Source organism: Eublepharis macularius, chromosome 16, assembly GCF_028583425.1.
Source record: "Eublepharis macularius isolate TG4126 chromosome 16, MPM_Emac_v1.0, whole genome shotgun sequence".
Classification (NCBI taxonomy): Eukaryota; Metazoa; Chordata; class Lepidosauria; order Squamata; family Eublepharidae; genus Eublepharis; species Eublepharis macularius.
In genome coordinates, this window is record NC_072805.1 from 5,958,924 (window position 1) to 5,980,799 (window position 21,876).

General features: G+C 41.9%; 1 protein-coding gene across 3 annotated transcripts in view; it reads left to right on the top strand.

Annotated features, from left to right (window-relative positions):
* The window catches only part of PPARA (peroxisome proliferator activated receptor alpha), a 39,989-nt gene that overhangs the window by 12,430 nt on the left and 5,683 nt on the right, over positions 1-21,876 (top strand). For all 3 annotated transcript variants that reach the window (XM_055000307.1, XM_055000309.1, XM_055000308.1), the window contains 5 exons: positions 11,299-11,547; positions 13,320-13,480; positions 15,585-15,723; positions 17,914-18,116; positions 19,871-20,318. In XM_055000307.1, coding sequence (XP_054856282.1) covers positions 11,310-11,547; positions 13,320-13,480; positions 15,585-15,723; positions 17,914-18,116; positions 19,871-20,318 — 1,189 coding nt within the window. In that variant the 5' untranslated portion in view covers positions 11,299-11,309. The remainder of the gene's footprint in view (positions 1-11,298; positions 11,548-13,319; positions 13,481-15,584; positions 15,724-17,913; positions 18,117-19,870; positions 20,319-21,876) is intronic.

Consider the following 21,876-nt stretch of genomic DNA (forward strand, 5'->3'; position numbering starts at 1 on the left):
GGTCCTGACCGAGGTAGTTCTGAACCTGTGAGATCTACTTTGAGAACTTAAAGGTGAAGGTAGTCCCCTGTGCAAGCACCGAGTCGTTGCTGACCCATGGGGGGATATTGCATCACAAAGTTTTCTTGGCAGACTTTTTGTTATGGGGTGGTTTGCCATTGCCCCCCCCCCCCTCAGGTGCAAATTATCTTTGCCTCTTCTTTAATTTCTCCTTGCAAAAGTAGGAATGAAAGCAAACTAACTTGCAGAGTTTGGGTTGAAAAGAAAAACCTGGGTTTTTTTGAAAAAAGAAAATACATTAATAGCGTTGAATGGTTTTTGTAATCAGCTGATTGGCTGAATAGTTCTGTCATTCTTGTGATCTGGCTTGAGATTCGGTGAGAAAAAAGGCAGATTGTAAACAAAAATAAATACGGAAACATAAAAAGAAATCTTACATTTTTGTGAGTGTATTTTAAAATGCTAGTGGTGATGTGATCTTAACAATCGTACTAATTGGCAACAGTAAACAACTTAACATTGCAGTTCTTTATGAAATAGGCCTTTAGAATAAATAAGAGCTCATTTATTTTGTTTATTTACATTATTTATAATCCACCTTCATTAAGACTCAAAGTGGATTGCGCAGTGTGAGTCAGCGCAGTTTCAGAGACATTTCAACAAGTAATGAAATAGGGTTTATAAAATGCAAGTTATTTGCCAGTTTGCTGATTGGAATATTTAACATTCTCGTGTCTCTGGACTGGCACAATGAAGAGTAACTTTCAGGACAGAATCAAGAAGCTACATTTATATTTTTGTTGGTTTTAATTCTAATAAAGCTCACTGGGTTTTCACGTTCTGGTGTGCTGTTATATTCACCTTCTCTCTGAGAATGCTTTCTGAAACATGTTGCGTGAACATACAGGGTTTCTTCACAATCCATTACAAATTTTGGCTAAGAATGGGCTTGTGGCTGCCATTTTAACTCCCTTTGTAGGAGAACATAAGTCCAACTATCTGGCAAGGCTGTTAGTGTTGTTTAGATGCTTAGTAATTTTGACAGCTTTAAGACATAGTTTTGAAATAATGTAGTAGCAAATGACTGCATTACCACTTTGCAAAATGGAAGCTTTTCCGTTCACAGTGGAATTTCCCAGCTGTATTCTGTGATGTTTTGGTTCACGTTGATTATTTTGCATCTTGCTTATACACATTTTCTTAGTCCTGGTTTCTGTATGAATTGCATTATGTCAGTGTACGCTGTGCCTCTAGTTGTATGGCTGGGTTTACTTATTTGACATCTGACTAGGTCAGTTTCTGCTCCCTACCATTAACATTTTTCTTATTGCTAAAATTATGCTGTTTCAGAAGTCTTGAAATCATTGATTTATTCAGTAGTTTACGTTAGTAGTACATGATCTTTCAGTTTGATCTTGGTATTGGAGGCAATATGTACCAAACTGATACTGAGATTGTTTATAATGTCACACACAGTCTCACCAATTTATGTTTTGCTTTAAAAAGATACAGTTACCAATGTCGAGCCAGCACCAGTTTTGGTCAGTAACGATGACTGTTTCAGGATATCCGTGCACATAAATTAAGAACACTCTTTCACTGATATGTTTTCTTTATTCTGGATCACACGGAGAGGTCTTCTTGCAGTCACAATGAAGGAATTCATCACAAGAGCATCATCTCTTCTTAGAGGGATGTCAGATAAGGTTGCCAGCTACTGTAGTGTCTCTCACCCTGGCCCCTTTCACTTAGGCTAGTTAACTGTGGACGCATGACTTGTGTATGTCCTCCAGTAGTTTCCGCTCAATAGGCTTCCCTACTGCAGCGCTGAAAGAATACTGCTTGGGTTGAGTGGTAAAGGATCTGCACCTTTTTTTCTTTAGTAAACAGCTGCTGCCTTTCATTGTTGACACTGGTGGCATTGCAGCAACAGAAAAAATTGTCTTACTAATTTAGCAAAGCCGTCCATTGGGATTGCTTCTAGTGCTTTTGCTAGATATGTAGATGCAGAAATAGTATTCCTAGCCTGCCTTTCTACCTGTCCCAATAAAAGTGGCTGTATATGTGGTGAAGAAGTGCCTTTTCAGGAGCAAGAATATTGGCAGTCATGTAGACGGCTATAATCAGTGGACATGCCAAAAACGATCTGAAGTCCCACAATTCCAGCATTTTGATCAGTGAGAATTGTGCCACTGTCCGAAGACAGGTTCAGAATTTTCTGATATGAGGGGACAAGGACCAGGCCTCCCAGATAATTCTTGCCTTCTAGCCATGAAAGCAGGGATTTTGTAGCCCAGTAGGCCACAGAAAGTTAGACATTTTTTCCTAGGCATTTAACCACCACAATTTATGGGGCAAAGGTCCCTCCCTCACCAAGGCAGCTGAATAATTTTACCTTGGAATAACCACCTCGGATGTACATTCTATGAGGAAGCAGTTAATCCCCGGAGGTCATCTAGCTGCTGGGCCTTTGTTCTCCATTCCTGTGTGGTTGACAGAACATGATGATATAAATGAGTGTTTTTGCAACTTTTCCAAACCCAGGATTCAACTTTAACCCAGAGGCAGCTGCATGAGTTCCACTGGGCATGTGGCAGGAAACCACAGGACATCAAAGTCCAGTAGCGCATAGTTACACATCTCCATTGGCAGCAGGGCTTCCAAAAAGCAGCAGAAAAATGGCAGCAGCTCACTTGGTGGTTCTCGCCCTGGGTTGAAGACCACTGATCTAAGTGACAATGATGGCAATAAATGTTACCTTTATAAACCTCTCACATATTTCTAACAAGTTTAAAAATATGGACCAAGAATATAAAATGAACAAAGCATGTTTGACACATTGATACTTTTGCTATAGTGTTTCTACTATTTCATTACATGTTTGTACAATAAGATTTATGGGTGAAACTAAATATGTAGCCTTACTGATAGAAGTTGCTTTACTTGTAAGAGTGGGGAAACATACAGGGAAACATACAAATTCATTCAAATGTATAATAAAAATGAGTTTTTCTCCTTTTTAGCGTGAAGTCATCAAATCTTTTGGGCTTGTGACATATATAAATGCAGGGCTCATTTCAAGGGGGAACACGCCGGAACACCATTCCGGCAGTTCTCCAAAGAGGTCACTTGTCTGGTGGCCCCACCCACCTGATTTTCAGCCATTCTGGACCCGTTTCAGCCTGGATTTGGGCCGAAACGGCCTGAATGGGGGCCAAAAGGGCCTGGATCAGGTCCGTGCTGGGCACGGGAACCCTCCCCTGCCTGGCACCAACCTGGTCCCAGCCGTTTTGGTCCTGATCCTGGCCCAAACGGACCCAAAATGATGGGCTCATTTTGGCCTGGATTGGAGCCAAAATGGCCCGGATTGGGGCCAAAATGGCCTGGATCGGGTTGCTGCCAAGCAAGGGATGGTTCCCCCACCCGGCACCGACCCAATCTGGGCCGTTTCAGCCCCGATCGAGGCCCAAAAGGGCCCAAAATGGCCACTTTCAGGTGTTTGGGCCCATTTCTGCCAAGATCGGGGCTGAAACGGCCTGGGTCGGTGCCGGGCGGGGGAAGCTAATGTTATGCTAATGAGTTCTTGCAGCTCTTTTTCTACAAAATGACTCCTGTATAAATGTATCTTAATGCACACTAAGCACTAAGTAACTTTACAGACCTAGTATTTCCACCTATACCAATTCTTTATTCCTTACATGTATGCTAGTTTGCTAAACCCTATATACTTTTCAGTTAGAGAGCAACACAAATACAATGAACAAATACAATAGGGTTTGGGATGCAGAAGTTTGAAAACAAGAGATGGGACATTGCTGAAGCAAGGCATAACATGACATCTTTAATGATGCAGAAACTACCCAATAGGAGCATATCTACATTAACAAACAGTGCCCTGTCCCTTACCAAGGCATCTCTCAGGGCCATTTCTTACAGCACAACCTTACTACCTGAATAAAAAAGCCTTCCTGAATAATTCAGATTTGCATAGTTTGTAGAAAGCCAGGAAAATGAGAAATCTCCCACCTTTCTCGTTCCATAAGGTGGGGGCTGCCACAAAGAAAGTATGTGTACAGGCAGCTATTGATCTTGCCCAACTGCAAGGTAGTATCTGCAGATGACCCTGTTCAGATGAGCAAAGCTATTGTGGAGAAACATAGGGGGAGAGGCGGACTTGCAGATGTGATAGATTGAGGCCACGAAGAGCTTTGTATGTGATAATCAAAACCTTGAATTGACCCCAGTAACTGCTGGGTAAGCAGTGGAGGGTCTGTAGAATGGGATTAATATGTATGCTCTCCCTAGTTCTTGATAATAAATGAGCTTCAGCATTCTGTACCAGCTGGAGTCTCCAAGTCAACTTTGAAGGGAGACCTATGCATTACAGTGATCTAGTCTAGGGGTGTGCACTTCAGGTATCTGATTTGGGTAAAATACCCGAATCGGGCCTGATTCTGAAAGCTTTGATATTCCGAATCGGGGCCAGCATGCACAGCCCTTTGGAAACAAAGTGGCAGAGAAACAGCAGCAGCTTCCCTGCCACTTTGTTTCCAAAGCGCTGTGCAAAACCTTGGATTTTTTTTTCTCTTTGCAAAGCCTGAAACATGCCTTGGAGGAAGAGGAAAGCAGCTATCCTTTCCTGGGTTTTAAAGCCAGGAAGAAAAAGTGCAGTGATGTTGCAATGTTGCTATGCTACCATGTTACAACGTTGCTACACTTTCTTGCCTTTGGGGGGAAAAAGAGTGTGTGCATATCCCAAAGGAGGGAGGGAAAACCAGACATTTAGTCCTTCCTGGCTTTTAAAGCCTGCAGGGAATAAGCAAACTTCTGCAAATATGGGAAGCAGAACAGCTGGCAGCTTTTTTCAGCTGATAGGGATTCCCCTCCCATCAGCTGAAAAGCGGCTGGCTTTAAAAGGGGGAAACCCGAAGTGCACACCCCTCTTCTGCAGACCTTCTGCTGCTCCGGAAGTGACATTTTCACGAGCCACATGAACTGGTTTGGGAACCGGAGCAAGTTCATGAAAGTTCATGAAACTGTACGAACCTCGAACCTCCCGCTTCATTTATTTTCGGTTTGTGCCCTTGTCTACTAGGCACTGACAAAGTAGTAAGTTTACCAGTGTTATATTTGCAGTGCAATCCTAAGCAGAGTTACTCCAATCTAAGCCCATTGCTTTCATCATTGTCAGTGCCTTGGGTGTGGGAGGAATACAGAATCTATCCATTAGCTTCAAAGAAATATAATTTAGCATGTGTCTTGAATACATGTATATAAATGGATACGTGTGTGTTCTTAGTGGTGGCAAGATATTGTTCACGAGCTGTAAATAACTGAAGCCTGACTTTATGTCTTTTGGGCCATTCAGAAATCATTGTTGCTAAGTGTGCACACATTGCGCACAAGACAAAGACATGTTAACATTATTAATTTTCTGAGCAGGAGGTCTGTAATGTGTGTATGCATATTGGTTGGAGGATTTAAAAATGTATTGCAAATTTATATCTAAGTTGTAACTTTGGGGATCAGGCAGGGTAGAAAAATGGGCTGTTGAATAACAAATGTGCACCCGTCAGATCACTTGCACTTCTTTGGTCTTCCTTCCCCCCCCCCCCCCACAGTGTTATTTGTTTATTAGCTGCATACGGCAACAATTTGGGCATGGTACCTACAGGCTGGGAGAAATTTAACCTGTACAAGTATAAAGTCAAACAAGTATTTCTAAAAAAATGTCAAGGAGGGTTCTAAGGAGGGTTAGTAGCAGCTTTTGTAATATTGACCTATGTATTTGTCTATTCTGGGGATAATAATTATTTTCATCTTCCAAATCTTATGGATGCTACCATAGCCATTTAAGAACTAAAGCAATATATTATTTGCATAGAGGTGAAAAAGTGTATGGTACTTTAAGAGGTCAGGATGGAATATAGATCAAGATGAGTAGCCGTGTTAGTCTGTCTGTAACAGTAGAAAAGAGCAAGAGTCCAGCAGCACCTATAGGACTAACAAAGTTTGTGGTAGGGTATGAGCTTTCATTGAGTCACAGCTTACTTCTTCAGATACAGCTAAAATGTGAGTCCATCTGTCCTTATATCACTCAACTCTTCAGGATATAAGGACAGATAGGCTCACATTCTAGCTGTATCTGAAGAAGTGAGCTGTGACTCAATGAAAGCTCAAATTTTGACTAACAAATTTTGTTAGTTACATTTTGTTAGTCTTATAGGTGCTACAGGATGGAATATGTATTCCTATAAAGCCATTGGTCCATCTAGACCATGTACCTCAAATTCATTTCACTACAGATGCCAGGAATTAAGCCATGGGTGGGGGGCTTCTGCATGCATTCAGCGCGTAAACACATGATTTGAATGTGCCCGCTATATATCTTTCTATAAAGCACGGAATTTGATGAGAATCTCTGGATAAAGGATATAGAAAGAGAATATGTGATCCAGACAACCTTGGTGCCTCAAAAACAAACCAAGAGATGTGTTTCACTGATGGTTGAATGTATACTTTGATCTAATGACTTGTAGCAGAAGCATTTGAACAGTCGCTGAGTTTCCCTCCTTCCCTCCCTTTGGCCTCCTGTCCCCGGGAAAACTCTCTCTGAATTGTGAGGTGCTGGCCACCAGGCCAAGTTGCACGGTGGGGAACCTGGAAGGACTTGTGGTGCCTCATTTACCCTGTCTCATCCTCCCCACCTTTTTCCTCTTTCCCTTACCCTGGCAACTCCAATATCAATCAGCTTTCCTTCTTTGATTCTCATCCACCATCTTTGATTCTCATCTACCAACCACCCTTCCATTTTCCTGCCCCCATTTCTGCCACATTTATTATTTATTTACTTTCTCCACAATGGGGACCCAAACCAGCTCACATCATCATCTATTTTATCCTTACAACAACCCTGTGAGGTAGGTTAGGCTGAGAGTGTGTGATAGGTCAAGGCCACTCAGTGAGAGACCTAGTTCTCCGAGATCCTCGTCTGAAACTCTAACCCAGTGTTTCCCAACCTTTTTTTCATGACGGAAACACTAAATTAATTTTTCAAATCCCAAGGAGCCCCTGCCTATGAAAACATCTACAAGCCAGGAAAAGTTGATGTTAGGAAGTGCAGTTCAATTACTGCTAACTTGCTTTTTAGAAAATTGATTTGTAAAGAGCTATTATATAACCTTAACCTTAATAACCATGATATTTCAGGAGTTTTCATATTTCAAAAAATTTATTTATTCACAAATTCTTTTTTAAATTTTTTTTATTTTATTCATAGAATTAAAAGCCCAATAAAAAGGGCAGAAAGCAAAAATAAAAAAGGATAATAAAAAGCTTACAAGAGAAAGAGGAAAAGACAGAACTTAGAAATAAAAGAAAACAATATGTATTTCATTTCCGTTCTTCTCTACAACACTTATCTTTTTTTAACAAACATCATACTTAAAATTTAATCTCTCCAAAATTTTCTTTTCCACTACTGCCTCCCTTCTGTTTGTTTTTTCCCAGATTTATCTTCTTAAAAATCAAAGCCAAAAATCATCAAATCATTTTTTCCTTATTTCACGCAGAAAGTCAGTAAGGGGATTCCAGTTAGCCAAAAAGTAGACAATGTGTTATCTCTGATCAAAGCTGTAAATTTAGCCATCTCCGCTAACTCCGTCATTTTCACATAGTCTAATCTTCAGTTGAAGGCAATTCTGTGCTTTTCTATTTTTGCGCATATAAAAGCCTAGCTGCTGTAGTCGTATACAAAAATAAAACCCCATGCTGATTTTCCAACTGTTTGTCCATTAATCCCAACAAAAACAGTCAGTTTATGTCAATGGTTTTCCTGTGGGGCTTTGAACATGACAAGAATGAGTTTGAAAAAGAGCTATGCTTAAATGATGAACATGTTATTTCTAAAATGTATTTAAAATGTATTTAAATGTCTTTAAATTTTTTTGTATTATCATATGGATTTGAATCCAAAATTTTCTAGCCTTACGGCAAGCACACCAGAGATGATAGAATGTTCCTTCTTTTTTCTTACATTTCCAACATTTATTCGACATACCTGTACTCATTTTAGCTAATTTGTCAGGGGACATATACCAGCGATACATCATTTTATAAATATTTTCTTTAAGTCTAACACTCAAAGTAAATTTAAGCCCCTTTATCCACATACCTTCCCACTGATCCATCATTATATTATACCCAACCTTTTTAGCCCATTTTACCATACAATCTTTCATAGATTCTTCTTCTGTTTCAAATTTCAGTAACATTTTAGAAATAACATGTTCATCATTTAAGCATAGCTCTTTTTCAAACTCATTCTTGTCATGTTCAAAGCCCCATAATTTTTTTATCTAATTTGAATCTTTCTAAAAGTTGAGCATAGGAAAACCATTGACATTTATAACCTTTAGCTATTCCTCCCTTTTTCTTCAATTTACAATCTCCCTGTGAGAATTCTAGTAAATCTCCATAAGTCAACCATCCCTGTTTGAAAATCCTCTCTCTTCTATAAAATGCTTCTTGTGTTGAAATCCAAAGTGGTGTCTTCTATGTTAGTGTCAGTTTATATTTGGTCCAGATTCTCAAAATGGCTCTCCTGATATAATTTTTTAAAGTCTGCATTGACCTTTACTTTGTCGTACCACAAATAGGCATGCCATCTAGATCTCAGGTCATGACCTTCCAATGTTAGGAGTCTCTCATTTCTCAAAAGCTTTTGGTGCATTTATTCATGAATTCTTGCGGAACCCCTTCCAATGTCCTGCAGAGCACCAGGGTTCCACGGAACTGTGGCTGAGAAATACTGCTCTAATCACCGCTAGATTTTTGTGAGGTGCCTGGGTCAGTTATACAAGTTATGTAATGTCAAGTCAATTTTAAGCCAGACTGTGACCTATTAAAAATCAAGAGCATCTTAAGAACTTAATTCTTCAAGTATGTTTCTCTGAGTTAGATTGTTTGCTCTATTCTGTAAATTAAGAGTATGTATTTTAAGCAAAGGGGTCTGTAAGTCCATATCTGATTCTTTGCCTTGTCTTAGGAACATGTGTCTTTAAGGAAAGGTGTTTGGGAACAAAAGCTCCATCGCTGCAAGGATATTTGCTATCTAAGAGGAGAGATGAGCACAGAACAAAAAAAAAAAACAACGAACCAGGAGGTTCGTGGGTTTCACGAACCATGATCCACGGAACTGGACCAGTTACGAACCAGTTTGTGGTTCGTGGGGTTTAAATGCCCCTTTCCGGCCTTAACAGCGGCAGGGAAAGGGGCATTTAACCGTTTAAAGGGCCCTTTCTTGCCTTGCAAGCGGCAGGTCCCTTTAAACTATCAGCTGTCAGGCAGCGGGGGGGGGTATCCCAACCTCACCGCCTGCCAGCTGATAATTTAAAGGGACCTGCCAGTGGCAGGGCCCTTTAAACTGCCCAAACCCCAGCCCCCCAGTCCCAGCCCCACACTTACCTTCCCCTATGGCGCAGTGTTCTTCCTCTCCTCCCGGGAGGGGCGGGAAGGCCGTTTTCAGCCTCTTCTGTTGCCCTGGGGGCCCGTAGGGCAGCAGAAGAGGCCGAAAACGGCATCCCTGCCCCTCAAATGGTTGCTGCGGCAGACATTTGAGGGGCAGGGATGCCGTTTTTGGCCTCCTCCACTGCCTTGCAGGCCCACAGGGCGGCGGAAGAGGCCATTTTCAGCCTCCCTGCCCTTCAGATGGCCGCCGCGGTGGCTATTTGAGGGGCAAGAAGGCCAAAAACAGCCTCCCTGTCCCTCAAATGGCCACCCCGGTAGCCATTTGAGGGGCAGGGAGGCTGTTTTTGGCCTCTTCCACCACCCTGTGGGCCCCCAGGGTGGCAGAAGAGGCCAAAAACGGCCTTCCTGCCCCTCCTAGTAGGAGAGGAAGGACGCCGCGCCGCAGGGGAAGCTAGTGTGGAGGTAGGGGGTAGGGGGGCTGGGGTTTGGGCAGTTTAAAGGGACCTGCCCTTGCAAGTCCCTTAAAGGAGCAGTTTAAATAGGCATTTAAACTGCCCCTGTAAATACGACCCAACGAACCAGTATACAGTTCGTGGAAGTTCCGTGGAAAGGAGCTTCCACTAACCCTGGTTCGCAAACCCCGAACCGGCCTGGTTTTTTGGGGTCACATTTAGGTTCGTGCCCATCTCTATTCAAGAGCTCTGAAGCTTGGGCTCTTGAGCTAAGAAACTTGATAAGAATAAAATTTGAAGCCTTAGATGTCGTGCGGAGGGCAATCTAAACTCCTCTCTGTCTGGAGATCAGGGGGCGGGGCCACCAGCCATGTGACCATTTTTAAGAGGTGCCAGAACTCTGTTCTACTGCATTCCCACTGAAAAAAAGCCCTGGTGGTGGCACTTCTTTGAGCAACTACCATGGTGGGAATTGGGTTCCTAGTATAAATCCCACTCCTACAGAGGCTGTGGTTGATGCAAATGCCTCCACAAAAGCCAGTCCCAGCCAGAATCATCGTAGCAACCACATGTAATCTCAGGATAGTCATTTGGGCGCTCCTGTGATAACTAGCTGACTTTCACCCATTTCTTTATACAAATTAAATTAAATATTAAATTGATATACTCTTGATTCTCAATTTTATATTTGTTTAGGCGCCAGGACAAATGCATCTTTTAACCCAAGTGTTTAATAACAACAACAAGAACATTCGATTTATATACTGCCCTTCAGGATAACTTAACGCGCCACTCAGAGTGGTTTATAAAGTATGTTATTATTACCCCCACAACAATCACTCTGTGAAGTGGGTGGAGTTGAGAGAGCTCCGAAAGAGCTGTGACTGACCCAAAGTCACCCAGCTGGCTTCAAGTGGAGGAGTGGGGAATCAAACCCGGTTCTCCAGATTAGAGTCCTGCCACTCTTAACCACTACACCAAAGGTGTTTCAATCTTCCAGCTTTTTTTAACAGTCTGCTGTGGTCAGAGGTCTTGTTTTATGGATGGTTGTGTGAGGTTTCTGTCCCGTGATTTGCTAAAATGGCTTGTTGTTTTATATATTTTTATTATTTTAATCACAAGACTCCTCAAGTGACAAGGCCTCATAAATAATAAACAAAGAAGGTAGGACAACCCAGGTTCCAATCCCTACTCAAGCCATGTAGCAGGAGGGGAGTCGGGGTGGGCACGTCAGAGGGGAAGGGAGTCAAAGTGGGGAGTCAGAGGGGAGGGGAGTCGGGGTGGGCAGCACTTTGCGCTTGTTGGAAAAGAGAAGCAATACAGATGTGAGAGATAAATTGCTACCTTTGCCTTGCTAACAGAGCGGTCTTGCTTTCAGAGATCTCATGAATGCCAACTGACATACCCTGCCTGACCAACATGGTGGAGACAGAAGGCTCACTTTGTCCCCTCATTCCCTTGGAGGAGGAGGATCTTGAAAGTCCTTTATCTGGAGAATTTTTACAAGATATGGAGAACATAAAGGAGCTCTCTCAGTCAATAAGTGGGGATAGCTCAGGAGCATTGAGCATTACAGATTTTCACTCTCTGGGAAATGGACCTGGATCTGATGGGTCAGTCATTACAGGTGAGAATTCTGTTATCCAGAATGGATAAGTCCTTATGGCATTTATTCAGATTTTTATATTGGTTTTTGGCCGTTATCTTTTCTTTTGTGTTTGTTATATATCTGGTTTAGAATATTTCTAAATTTGTAATTTGACACTGTCCACTATGTAAAACTAATGATAGTGTAGAATTGGACTCTACTGACTACGCAAAACAAATGATGTTAATGCGGTAAATAAGCTCATTAGATGCTTCAGTTTGATTCAAAATTCTTGTGTGAAATTTACATTTGACCATTTGACACCAGTTCTTAATTCAACAGTACACTGCAGCTTGAAGAACATTTTGGATTCCCTTAGACTGTATGTCTGCTCCTGACAACTATATCTCTAATTGTCCAATGCTTGGAATTTTTTGGAAACAATTTGATGATGGTGGCAATGTACAATAGAGAGTACAATAAATATACAAGGATATAAATATATAAGGATAGGAAATTCATTAACTTGTTTGTGGGTGTCGCAAGCTGGTCAAAACCATTATTAGGGTAGCAAAAAAGTTGCTGAGCACAATAAACTCATACACTATGGAAAGAAGGTAAATAAGATACATTCTTTTAATGTAGATTTCTAGGATTTAGGGACTCCTACTGTGTGGGCTAGAAATGAGTAGCAAGCAGATGACCTTGCACCAGTGGGTCAGTGCCTAATTTCTTTTGGACTGCCTAGCACCAATCAAGGTTGAGATTCTGACAAAGAATGCTGGACTCAGTCCAGCAAACCACTTAAACGAGACCTGCTCACTTGGAATCATTTAAATGCTTTAAGTTAAGTTTAAAGAATTCCATAATTCTTAATAAACATAATCAAAATACTGGCTACAAGGACGTTTCCGAGGGATAACAGCCACGCCCCCAAGGTATTTCCTGTTACCCCTTTGATCCCCCCAAATTTAGTAAAGTAAGGACAAGTGAATTCCTGAAGATGTGTCTAATTAATCGTTTGGTCCCTTTCTGCGACAGAAGATTTGGTTTTGAAGGAGTGCCACCGAAATTTGAGAATGTCAAGCAGGACCCCAGGAATAGGGAAGGGGGGGTGGGATGTCTCTTCCCCTTCTCTTGCTCTCCACAGCCAGGATCTTCTTTCTCTTTTGTCCTTTTGTATTGTGTTATTACAAATGTGCACACTTCCCAGACTTCCAGTTCATGTTCCTAATCTCCAAGCTGCTCCAGCAAGTGAACTAATTCACTGTATACTGTCCTGGCACCATATATTGAAAATGACATTGACTTAGCCTTTCAGCAGCTAAGAAAGCCTCAGTCTGTTTTATTTTTAATGCACTGGGAGAGTGCTCAGTGTATTAAGCATGGTAGAACATAATGCAAGGTTTGTCATACTGCTCATCAGAATCCAATCCAGCAAGGAGTCCAGAAAGGAGGAGAGCTAAACCCAGTGATAAAATGAGATAATGTTGGATTCTGAGGCTGTTGCTAATATGATGGTGTTATAGCATGGCTCAAAATTATTTTTCCTGAGATTGCCCCTCCCCCTCCCTCCCTTATAGGTTTCTGCTTCAGTTCTCCTTTTCTCACTAGGAACGGTGCTTCTAAGGCTATCCTTTTAAAGTATGCTACACTTAAATATTTTATTTCTCAAAAGGATATCACATGATGATTTTGTAACCTCTGAAAAGTAAGGTTTTCAATGCACTTATTTGGATAACCTCTGGAATACTGGTAATTAAGAAATTGCATTCTGTAGTATTTGCTAATATTTCCATCTTCCCTGTCAGATTCTCTCTCACCAGCATCAAGCCCTTCGTCTGTAAATCTTCTGACAGTTCCAGGTAGCAAAGACGAACCTCCCGGTACAACATTAAACATTGAATGTAGAATATGTGGCGATAAAGCTTCAGGCTACCATTATGGAGTACATGCTTGTGAAGGTTGCAAGGTACTATCAGCAACATTCAGAAGCTGAGACATGTTGGAGAATAACAGCTGGTTTCAGTGTGCTTGGAGTGAGTAATTCTGGGCCGATTCCAGACGACTAACCTGAAGGCGCTGCATGCCGCCATGTTCCGGATCGCGATGCGTCGCGATCCGGAACATGGCGGCATGCAGCGCCTTCAGGTTAGTCGTCTGGAATCGGCCCAGCTTTGGATTGTCCCACGTTTGTGGGCTTCACAAGTGTGTTTCTCTTAAAGAAGGTCTAGCTGCCTGATTTTTAGAAAGTACTGTCTTTTGCTTGCTTTTTACAGAAACAACGTGTAACCAGAGTAAGAACCAAAGTAAGCCAGGGTGGGTGGGTGGGGGGGCGGGATTCTAAGAATCAGCTGTCCAGGCCCAGATCAAGAGAAGCATGTTTGCGAAGACCAGCTGTGCAGTCCTATGCAGAGTTACTCTAATGGGAACTCACTCCAGTCAAGGGTGTGGCTTTGCATAGGATTGCACTGTTAGGTGTCTAACATTTTACTTGGAGAATGGAAATCAATAAATGTGGTTGGAGTTGTAGCAAAGGATTTTTGTACGTGTCTCTTCGCTTCATTAAAACTTGATAATAGGACATGATTTACCTGGATTTTTGTTCCTGAAATGTGGTATAAGGTTGTATTGCTGTGCTTAGTTTTATTTGTAAACTGTAAATTAGAAAATGAAAACAGCCTTCCTGCAAATACTCATTCTGGAATAGATATAGAGGGAATTAGTTGGGAAGCCAGACTTGTGTATGTTCCTATATCTGAAAATGCCTCTCTTGGATGTGTCTGCAATTTGCACAATGGTTTCAATGTGAATAAAGCAATTTTTGGCTTTTTTTTCAGTGTGTTCACATTTTGCTGCTGTTGTTATGAGTGACTGTGGATACATTCAGTTCAATTATCAAGTTCTTAAATGAGTGTTGGGAGAGTTTTGTTGACAAAACTGGTTACAAGAATTGGCCTAGGGCAAAATAACAAGGTCACTCCCTGGAGCAAAGCCCTGATAGATAAAGACTGGGAATTGGAGGTCCTTGCAGATCCATTGCTAATAAAAACATTGGGAAAGATGAGAGACGAGTCCTGTCTTTATCTCATGATGAGTTCCTGCCACTCATTCCTTCTGTGAGCATTGAGATCAAGCTACTGAGAATCAAATTAAAAATTTTAACTTTACATTGTCAAAATTTGTTGCATGAGGCTTGGTTGTAATTGGATGTGGATTCACCTATATAAAGCTGGAAAGCAGCTCTTTTGATGGCACTTAATAATGTGGACTCCCCATACAGGTGTCCAACATCCCAGTAATATCAGTTAATACAGGCCTTGACAAACTTTCTTAATATAACCCCCCCCCAGTACAATCTTAAAGAATATGATGAATCACAAGGACCCCCTTGTGACCCAGGGCCACAGATTGTGAGCCGCAGGCCTTAGGTCTAAGGGAAGAGAAAAGGAACCCTTTGGCTTGTGGCTCTAAGCAAACTTTGATTTCAAATTCCTGCAACAGAAGGGAGGGAAACTATAAGAAAAGCCCATGGAACCTATTTACCAGATGTGATAAATATAAACGAGCAATGATCCACCTTTCAGTCTGCCTTGAACTATTGGGTGGGGGGCGGAAATTGTGTGTTTACAGTTTGAAATATAGTAGCACTCCAGAATAGCATCTCTACAAGAATTTGGATTTTGAGAACTGTGACATGCTAGATTTTCTTGCTGCTAAGTGTGTTTCAACCAAAACCTCTGTCTGCCAGAGGAAGTTCACATGTGGTCCTTTTTGGACAGCGCTCACAGCCTTACTGGGAAAGGTGTACTTTAAACTTCAGGACTGTTTTATCAAATCACACTTGTTATGTAATAGGTATTATGAGGATACATGATCACATACCCAAGAAATAATCACTATAGTCTTTCATGACATATTTATACTTATATTTTGCATAAGATTTCTTACTGCTACTGTAATTTCATGTAGATAAATGGTGCATCAAAGAAAAGCAACTTGTCTAGATAAAGTTTAATAATAAGCTTTTAATATTGAGTAGTGTTCACTAAATTTATTTCTTCAAATTTTCATAGGGCTTTTTTAGGCGAACAATCAGACTAAAGCTAGTCTATGATACATGTGACCGCAACTGTAAAATTCAGAAAAAAAATCGCAACAAGTGCCAATACTGTCGTTTTCAAAAGTGCCTTTCCGTTGGAATGTCTCATAATGGTAGGTAAGAGTGACTTTTTTTTTTAACCTCTACCATTATCCAGTTGGAGATGGTGGGACAAAATAATTTATGGATTGTCTTTAAAAACAATATTGGTGCCCACTTAAGTATAGTGCTAAAGCATATTTGGTTGGATCCCAAGATGTCCTTCCACCTGAAGGTGTCTTCCATGTGTAGAAATACTGTCATTCTTTCCAGTCTGTTGCCTGAGAAAAGCTGAAAATTAAATTCCAAAATGGTCTTCCACTTCCCAAACCTTTCAAGCAGGGCCGGATCGGGGGGGGGCAAGGGAGGTAGTCTGTCCCTGGTGCCACCAAGGAGGGGGCGCCGGGCACAGCTGCCAGCCGCCGGGAGCGTGCAGGCGGCAGCGCGGTGGCCTCCCAGCCCCCTGCGCTGCCTTTCGCCTGCCCCACAGGACAGGGGGCAGCTGGCTTGCTGCACACCCCCTGTCCTGCGGGGCAGGCAAAAGGCAGCGAGGGGGGGGCAGGGAGGCCACCCACACCATTCGCTTGCCCTGCAGGACGGGGTGGCCAGCTTGCCACGCGCCCCCTGTCCTGCACAGCAGGCAAAAGGCAGCGCAGGGGGGCTGGGAGGCCACCCATGCCATTCGCCTGCCCCGCAGGACAGGGCACCCAGCTTGCTGCGTGGGCAGCACATTCCGCTCTGTGCTGAGGGTGCGCACACTAACAGCCAGACTTGGGTTGCCCAGGGCGCCGGCAACCCTAGATCTGGCCCTGCTTTCAAGTGAAAGATAGCTTCATATGAAGTGTTGCACACATTTGTGTACAAGGGCTCACACAACAGCACTAGTGGCTGTCATCCTCCTGCTCTCTGTTTTCCATTATTAGGAAGATTTGAATTTCAGGGGTAAAGATAAGCCACATTATTTTTGTTTATTGAGCAAACCCAGCCCTTAGTGAGCAGCATAGATGCCTCAATTCCTTGGTATGGCAGGAGAAAACAAAAGGAACAGAATAATGATATGAGACTTGGAACATAAAAGTGTTAAGACAAAACCATCATGAAAAGGGAACCCCTTTCCATCTCCTATTTCTAAACACTTGTACAAATGGGAAGGTCTTACTAATTCTGCGGGACACCTGGGTTTCGGCTTTGCTGCAGTTCAGGGGCAAGGGGCTTCCAGAGCTGGGGACGGCCTTCGCTGCACGGCTGCTGCCTTCATTGTTCTAGGAACCATTTTCAACAGACTGGAGATCACAGTGAAACTTTTAGGCTACAGGTAGTCTCAAATTTAGGATACGTCCAAGCTGTTTTTACCGGTTAAAAACTGCATGTTATTCCAAAATTCTTGCGCAGATATCAAGCTCAGGAAAAAACCCCCACAGAATCCACGCTACTGAAGGAGTCTCTGATACAGGCGTTCTGTGCCGTGTGTGCCGGCTACACCAGATTAGGAAAACTGGTACAATTTCTACCATGTGCCTAAATCTTGAGAACAATTCTAGCTTGCATTTATTTATTTAGAAAATGTTGGTGCCACCTCTCAAGGAACCTGCCTGAGGCAAGTTATAAAATACAACTAATAAAAACAAAACATTAAAAGGTATTAATTAAAATCCATCAGTAAAAAGCCCAGCCCAGCATAAGGACATACGGCATAAAAACAGACTACTGACAGCTAAAAATAACAGACTAAAGTTGGCTTTAAGAATCAACCCCTTAATTAAAAACCTGGACAAACAGAAAAGCGTTGGCCTGGCACCTAAAAATGCATTCCACAAGCAACGGAAAAGAGACTGGGAAAAACCCTGTCTCTGGTTGCCATCTTCAAGATCTTAAGTGGCAGGCTGGATTGTACAAGAGTGGACAGTCCTTCAGGTACATTTTGGGCCTGATGTTATGTTGACTGGGCTAGGAACCTGCTGTGTTCTCACAACGTTACATAATATTAATAAAGAGTCCAGTAGCACCTTTAAGACTAACCAACTTTATTGTAGCATAAGCTTTCAAGAACCACAGCTCTCTTCGTCAGATGCATCTGATGAAGAGAGCTGTGGTTCTCGAAAGCTTATGCTACAATAAAGTTGGTTAGTCTTAAAGGTGCTATTGGACTCTACTGTTTTGCAACAGCAGACTAACAGGGCTAACTCCTCTGGATCTATAATATTAATGTTTTAGTTGAAGAACAAAAATATACTGTACAGTTTGTGTATCTGTTTTCCCCTCAGCCATCCGATTTGGACGTATGCCAAGATCAGAGAAGGCAAAATTGAAGGCTGAAGTTCTGACAGGTGAACACTGCGTAGAAAATTCTGAAATGGCAGATCTGAAATCACTTGCCAAGAACATTTATGAAGCTTATTTGAAGAACTTTAATATGAACAAGGTGAAAGCCAGACTCATCCTTGCGGGAAAAACCAGTAACAATCCAGTAAGTATGGGAAACTGCGGGTGAACTGAAATACATCTAAGACAAGAAATAAAATTCTGTTTTCTGCTAGAGAGACATTGTGCTCTTCTTGCTGTTGACGGCAAATCAGAGCAGATTTGTAACAAGTAGAATGTTCAGTAAGGTTAACCATTCTCATCTGTAGCAGCTTGTCAACCGTTTTGTACCCGGTACAAAAGCCCGTCCGTAGTAGTTGTGGACAATAAAGGGAGTGTGTGTTGCAAAACAGAAGAAACCCATTTATCAGAAAACTAGGCCTTAACCACAGGGTTTGACTAACTGGTCCAATTAATTGCAGGAAACAACAATATATATATATATGTCCTTTAACTATAAGTACTTTCGAAACAGCAGAACTCAGCTGCCCTTAGAGGTGTTTTGCCGTGTCTCACAAGGAAGGAATGCCTCGTTTAACACATGGTGCCCTTTTAACATGTTTTCAAGATTAGTGTTTCATTCATGTGTGCCTTATTGTAGATTTAAGCAAATAAACTATTATGCAATTTATCTGCTGGCTGCCCTGTTTAAAAAAAATAGGCAAAAATAGAAGGTTTTCTGGGCACTTGTGCTATAAGCTTTTCTTAGGACTGACTGTATGTGAAGTTTGGTGACACTGGCAATGTGAGCAAATGTGCAGATTAATTGATTACCACAAAGCTGGATGTTTGCAGAAAAGTCACCTGCTGTAATTGGGAAATCTCGCAGCACCTATTTTGCCAAGGTCCCATTAAGACAGACTTGGAAAGAGTGTCCTTTACATGCCTGCAATTTCCTAATTCCTCCACTAAGTTTCCTGGCATCTAGTTCAGAATGGGATGAAACGATATTTCTGCTTTGTCGTGTTCCTCTGTACTCTTAACTGTACTTACTTCAAAACCATAACAGGAGTGGGTTGGAACTGTCTTGGAATTGTTGTAAATTTTTCCAGTGATTCTGTTTTCTTATCTGTAATATAGCCTTAAAGATTATTGGTCTTTAAAAAAGAAAAGATTAAAATACATCATATTCATGGTAATTCAAATGCATGTATATCTATGAAATTATTCAGGCAACAATTAACTATAATCCAATCAATGTATAAGTGTTCTGTGGCTGCTTCCCCCGCAGTTGGACCACAAGTGCAGCATTGTGGCTGGATAGTGGCCTGGCTGCAAAGATGTGCCGTTAGCTCCATGAGCCCCAGGGGGTCTAGAGATGTGTGTTCTAAGAGCAGCCCCCTTCTCAATGCCAGACGGTGAGCTTGTTTGGAAACAGAAGGGGGTAGCTTGTGGCTTTGTTACATCTGTTCAAAGTATGAAAAAGCCTGGCTTCTGCTGACTGAAGGGTGCAAGCAGGTTGGGTGAGCCTGAGCCAGCTCCTCTGGTCCCATCCGCTATCTCCTTTGACTTCTTAGCAGTCAAGAAGTTTTAAGGAATGTGGAAGAAATGGTTTCCCCAGTTAGCCAAGCTATAAAATGCAAAGTACATTCCCACCTTCAATAGCAAGCAGGTAAGACTGTGTTCAATAAGATTGTGTGAGTATGTCTGCAAGCAAATGCATGAGTTAAAAAAAATGCACTGGAGGTGTCACTTCTGTTTCTTAACACTATTGAAATTCTAGATGTTTCTTGCACAGTTAATGTTATGAGTCCCCATCATATTAAGTTCTGTAGAGAACTCTTTTAAGAAGGGATTTGATGCGTATTAATAATAATGAAAGTACAGTCTTAAAACATTTACAAGCATCTTTCTTTGTAGCCATTTGTTATACATGACATGGACACGTTGTGTATGGCAGAGAAGACACTGGTGGCAAAGCTGGTGGCCAATGGAATCCAGAACAAGGAGGCAGAAGTTAGAATCTTTCATTGCTGCCAGTGCACCTCGGTTGAGGCTGTAACGGAACTTACTGAATTTGCCAAATCTATCCCTGGCTTCTCAAACCTAGACTTGAATGATCAGGTGACGCTGTTAAAATACGGAGTTTATGAAGCCATTTTTGCCATGTTAGCTTCTGTAATGAACAAAGATGGGATGCTAGTAGCCTATGGAAATGGTTTTATAACTCGAGAATTCCTCAAAAGTTTAAGGAAGCCATTTTGTGACATTATGGAACCGAAGTTTGATTTTGCAATGAAATTCAATGCAATGGAGCTAGACGATAGCGACATCTCTCTCTTTGTGGCTGCTATAATTTGTTGTGGAGGTAAGATTTAAATAATAATAACTTTTAAAAACTTTTAAAACTTTTTATATCCTTCTCTGTCCACCAAAGGAACTCAAAGTAGTTTACAGAGAATTCAAAAGCAACATAAACCACCACCACCTTTGCACAGCCCCAGATGGTCCTCGGGTGAGTCGATGCCCTTCTGAGCTGGCACCAGGAGCTTTGCACCCTCGGTGCCAGCCACGTCCAGCCTTTTGCCTCTTCTGATGAGGTCATACGCCTTCCACTTTCAAACTTTTTTACTTATCTTAAACAGTGCAAGAACAATTGGCTTCTGTCCTCATGATCGTGTTAGCTCTCTGCTTGTAATATAACTATCTTCAAACTTAAAACTTTCTGTTTAGTATGGTTAAGCGTTACAATCTAAACAAAAGTATAGCAATAAGTGGCAATAGGGGATAGGTGGTAAGAGGATGAAAAACATATATTGTGGGTTAAAAGCTTATTTGTGTTAATATTGGTTTTGTGTTGTATTTCCCATTTTAACGTGTTACATTGGACAGAATTTGTTCATTTTTTAAAGTTGTTATAATGTGGGAGAATAGGCACTTACGTGGCTCCAGATCAGGAGTAGGCAACTTTTTTGACCCAAGTGCCAAACAAAATTGCTGTCTACCTGTGAATACATTGGTATGCTGGTAAATAAAACAGGGAGAATGCAGGTTGCACATGGCCAAATGCGTGGAGCAAGCCAAGCCCCAGAGATCCTGCAGCATCGCAGGACCTGGCTGATAGCTATGCAGGCTTGTAGCGGGTATGAGCCATGCCCTGTTGCCTTCTCTTGTACTACTGGCCCCTGCAGTGCTTGGGCAGAGATCTGGCCCTGGACTCCAAGCAGAATGGCCTGGTGTGCCACATTGCCCACCTTTGCACTAGACTGTGGGGCATAATTCAACATTATCTTACCAAAATGTCCACTGAAGACTATGTGTGTTTGATATAGTGATCTCCTATTAAGGCACTGCAATTAAGAGGTTATGTAGAGTGATTTGTTTATACAGCGCCCACCAGCTAACATTTTCCTCTTTTTGGTCACTCTCCTTCGCCTAATTAACTTGTATTTAAAACACCGTTCTTGTTTCGGCAGGCGGCTGATCTCTTATCATTAAGTCATTTTGGCTCTCAGCAGCACAGCAACCTTTATTGGCATAAAAATTATTAGGCTATTATCTGTCCAGGGCCCCAGAGCTGTGTTTATACTAGTGAGCATCTGAGTTCACTGCAGACTTCAATGATGTTTGACTACATTGTTAAAACAATTACAGTTCTCTTGAAGTTGGGAGGATATTCTAGTAAAAAAATTCACTTTAGCTGGATTATGCCCATTCTCAGAATATTTTGGTGCCATTGACTTCATTGAGAAAGATAAGGCGGTGCTTAAATCTCTCCCACTCAAACAAAGAGGACAAAAAGTGTGCAATTGTATCCATTGTAGATACTTTGGGTCAGGTCCTCTAAGCCTTCCTCCCCATCCTCGGATCTCCCTAACACACCCAATGGACAGAGTGGCACAAGGCCACTCTGGAGCAGCAGTACG